The sequence below is a fragment of the Spinacia oleracea genome, chromosome 1 (assembly GCF_020520425.1).
Source record: "Spinacia oleracea cultivar Varoflay chromosome 1, BTI_SOV_V1, whole genome shotgun sequence".
NCBI classification, from domain to species: Eukaryota; Viridiplantae; Streptophyta; class Magnoliopsida; order Caryophyllales; family Amaranthaceae; genus Spinacia; species Spinacia oleracea.
The window spans coordinates 122756027-122759799 of NC_079487.1; the positions used below are offsets into that span (position 1 = coordinate 122756027).

General features: G+C 39.0%; 1 protein-coding gene across 1 annotated transcript; it reads left to right on the plus strand.

The window, feature by feature from the left end:
* The first annotated feature begins 265 nt into the window (after positions 1-265).
* On the plus strand, positions 266-2800 carry LOC110775363 (protein JINGUBANG). The gene has a single exon (XM_021979975.2). It carries the CDS (start codon positions 1178-1180, stop codon positions 2564-2566), a length of 1389 nt encoding a protein of 462 aa, XP_021835667.1. The 5' UTR covers positions 266-1177; the 3' UTR covers positions 2567-2800.
* The last annotated feature ends 973 nt before the right edge of the window (positions 2801-3773 follow it).

Consider the following 3773-nt stretch of genomic DNA (forward strand, 5'->3'; position numbering starts at 1 on the left):
CCAGAGTATGTTACTATTTGATACCCTTAGGATATATGTAGCCGCTTGTTATAAAGGATGCAGAGAAATATTAAATAACGTAATAAAGAACGCATAGATTTAACGTGGTTCACTAACAATGTGTTAGCTACATCCACAGGCAGATGAGAGGAAAGTTTTATTGATCTTGAGGAGTACGTCCACAGGCAGAGGCGAGATCCCCATGTTGGGGCGTTGCAGTAAGGGGCTTGACCGATTCAAGGTATTAGTCTAACACAACTTCCTTACGATAACTTGGTGGGTTCGTGTCAGGTTATGCGTGTCTGACCTAAAGCATGCGGACTTGACACGAGACATGACCCATTGACTTACATCCCCACGAGTAACTAGATGATTGCTACCTGTGTTGGATGTCACATCTCATAAGGAGATACGGAGTACTCCCTCCGTCCCGGAAAACACGTACCGGTTTGACTTTTTGCACTATTCATATAATTCACTTTGACCCTATTTTATTTCAAGTATATGAAAACAAAAGTTAGCATATAATATATTGATCGTTTCATCTTAACATATATTTTCAAAATATTAATATTTCATAAGTTTTTATAATATGTAGTTAAATATATTGGTGGTCAAAGTTGTGCATTGACAAGCGTGTCGAATCGAACCGGTGTGAGTATTCTGGGACAGAGGGAGTAATATTGAATTTCAAACTTGGATAGGAATATACTCCGTAGTAATGTTCCACATCTTAAGGTCAATGGTCGAGGGGAATATTGAACTATCCAAGTTGAAGTGGTTGAGAGCCAGTGAGCCACTGCCGGATTGGACACAGCGATGCCGGCCAACTGTGCAAAAAGCTAAGAAAACCTCAACCCTCCATTTTCCACATACATATATCTTCCATTCCTCTGCTAGGACCACACACAACATATACAAAGCCTCCACTCTTTCTACTCATATACGTACTGTACATGTATGAGGTATAGTATAAGGTATTCCAGCAGATCCAATTTTAAATCTCTTGCCACAACATAGCAAAGTTGTGGTGGAATTATTATTGAACTAACTTTCTGTCGATGATTAAATGCATGGTGATTGGTGATGCTTTTACATGCATAAATACCCTTCGCTAGCCGAAACCTAAAACCAAACCCACACGTTCTAATCTCCATTTCCTTCTTTTTCTTTCACAATGGATCGCCAACTCACTCACAAGAAAAGCCTATCTTGCTTCTTTGATGAAGATGGTACAGAAGATCAATCACCTAGCTTTCAACACCTCACTAGACATAACCAAAACTTTCTCTCTCGCCTTCATGGCACCCATTTTAACCCTGATGCCTCACCGTTAATGTCTCAAAGCCCGGAATCATCCTGGTCTCCCTCTCCTTCGTTAACCCCTTCTCATCCTTCTCTTCTTTACTGTTGTATTTCCTCTCTCCGACGTGATGGTGACATTTACTCCATTACTGTTTTTGGAGACCTAGTCTTAACTGGTTCAAATAGTCGTCGTGTCTATGCATGGCAGTCGCTTGACTGCCATGCAAAAGGCTACGTACAAGCTAGCTCTGGCGAAGTCCGTGCCATGCTGACTTATGATGACATGCTTTTCACTTCTCATAAGGATCATAAAATTAGAATATGGAACATGAGAACTTATAGTGGTAGCTTTAGGTCTAGGAAAGTCTTAACCTTACCGTGTGCTAGCCATTTCAAGAGCTTCATCTGTAGGTCAGTTGCCCCACAACATAGGTTAACTCCTAATAAGCCAATTACCCCACAACATAGGGACATTATCTCTTGCATGGCTTATTACCATGTTGAAGGGATATTATACACTGGCTCATTTGACAAGACTATTAAAGCTTGGAAGCTTTGTGCAAAAAAGTGTCTTGACTCCTTCGTAGGTCATGGCGACCACATTAATGACATGGTTGTCAACCAACAAAGCGGCTACCTTTTTACTTGTTCTTCAGATGGGACAGTAAAAATGTGGTTAAGGGTTTACGGGGAGACTAGCCATGTCCTTGTTAAGGTGTTTAGTTTTCATACTTATCCTATTTACGCCTTGGCTTTAGGTATGTCATCATCACAAAGGAGTTTCTTGTATTCAGGATCTTCTGATGGATGTATAAATTTCTGGGTGCAAGAGATGTCTACGCACTACAATCATGGCGGAGTCTTAGAAGGTCATCAGTTTGCAGTTCTTTGCCTAGTAGCCCTTGAGAATTTGGTGATAAGTGGGTCTGAGGACTCAACGATTAGGATTTGGAGGCGAGATAAGGTCAAATTTAGTCATGAGTGTCTTGCAGTTTTAGAAGGGCATAGAGGGCCTGTTAGATGCTTGGCTGCTTCCCTGCAGGACGAACTTGTGATGAGTTTCTTGGTGTATAGTGCTAGCTTGGATCAGACATTCAAGGTGTGGAGGGTTAAGCTTCTTCGAGAAGTAAAGATTCCCTCTGGAAGCCGTAGCAATGGAGATGATGATACGGAAGATGCAAATTCTGCAGTTTGTGAGGCTACACCTGTGTTATCTCCTTCATGGGTTAAGAAGAAGCTTCAATGTCGTAGTCTTAAATAGTTAAGTTTAATCACGAGTTTTATGTCTTGTTTGTAATAATATTGTAAGTTAGTAAGTTAGAATGTTAGCTTATCGGCGAGTTATGTAGAAGATTATGCATCTTTTTGTTAAGTAGATTATGCATAATTATGTAAGCAGTTGAAGTTATTTAAGCAAAAATGTATCCCATCCAGTGTGTATTAATAGTGTGGTTTACTAAATTAATGTTCCAATTCCATGTATTTTGCACTATTATCTACGGAGTACTACGTATTATCCAATAATAAAAACAACCCTCTTGGCTAGGAAAGAACAAGATATGCTTCTTCGAGGCGCCCTATGCTATAATGTAGGCCGGCATTGCTACCCTCTGTTTGTGATGATATGTAAAATGCTCTGCTAATCCCCTAATATTCCCGATTCTCATCAAGTTGTGCACTTTCACGAAGCCGATTATGAGTTGTAAATGCGGACATAGAGTCTCAAACCTTGAGCAGCTTTTTGGCAGCAATAATCAATATTGTAGTGCAGTATTATACATATACAGATATATTCCCTCCGTTCCGGAATACTCGAAACAGTTTGACCAGCACAGAGTTTAATATAGGTAGTGGGATGTGCGTCTAACTTTTAAAGGGGTAGGGGGGTGCGGGAAGGGGTATTGGAAATTTTTAATGTTTTTTTAGGGAGTAGGAATGTAGGCGTGTTTTTTTGTAAGTGATAAATTGATATAATATTAACAAAAGTTTCCGTTTTCAGAAAAGTTGCGAGTAATTTGGGACGGTCTTATGAGGATGATGCTAGAGGTACACTTGGTGTACATTAGCATCTTACACACCACCTATAAAATGATGCCAACTCATTTTTTTTAAGATTCCCTTCAAATGAAATTTTCAATTTGAATTTCAAACTCAGTTTTAAATTTTTAATTTTGAAATTCAAATATCTTTTACCTTTCCAATAAATAATAATTAATTCCAAAAAAAAAAAAAAAAAAAAAGAGGAGAGAGAAAACATTTTTTACAATCTTCCCTTTCACGTTTCTCTCCATCTCTTGTTCTTCCTTGTTGTTCTTCATTTTTTTTCAATGGATTCAAGTTTTTTTCTGGTTTATCATTTTTTACATTGGTCTTGTTCTTATGGATGTTATAGGGTATTTTCCGCTGGTTTTTTCCCGGGCTCGTGAAGAGGGGAAGCACCGTAGACCGCCAACGAATAAATTAATTGT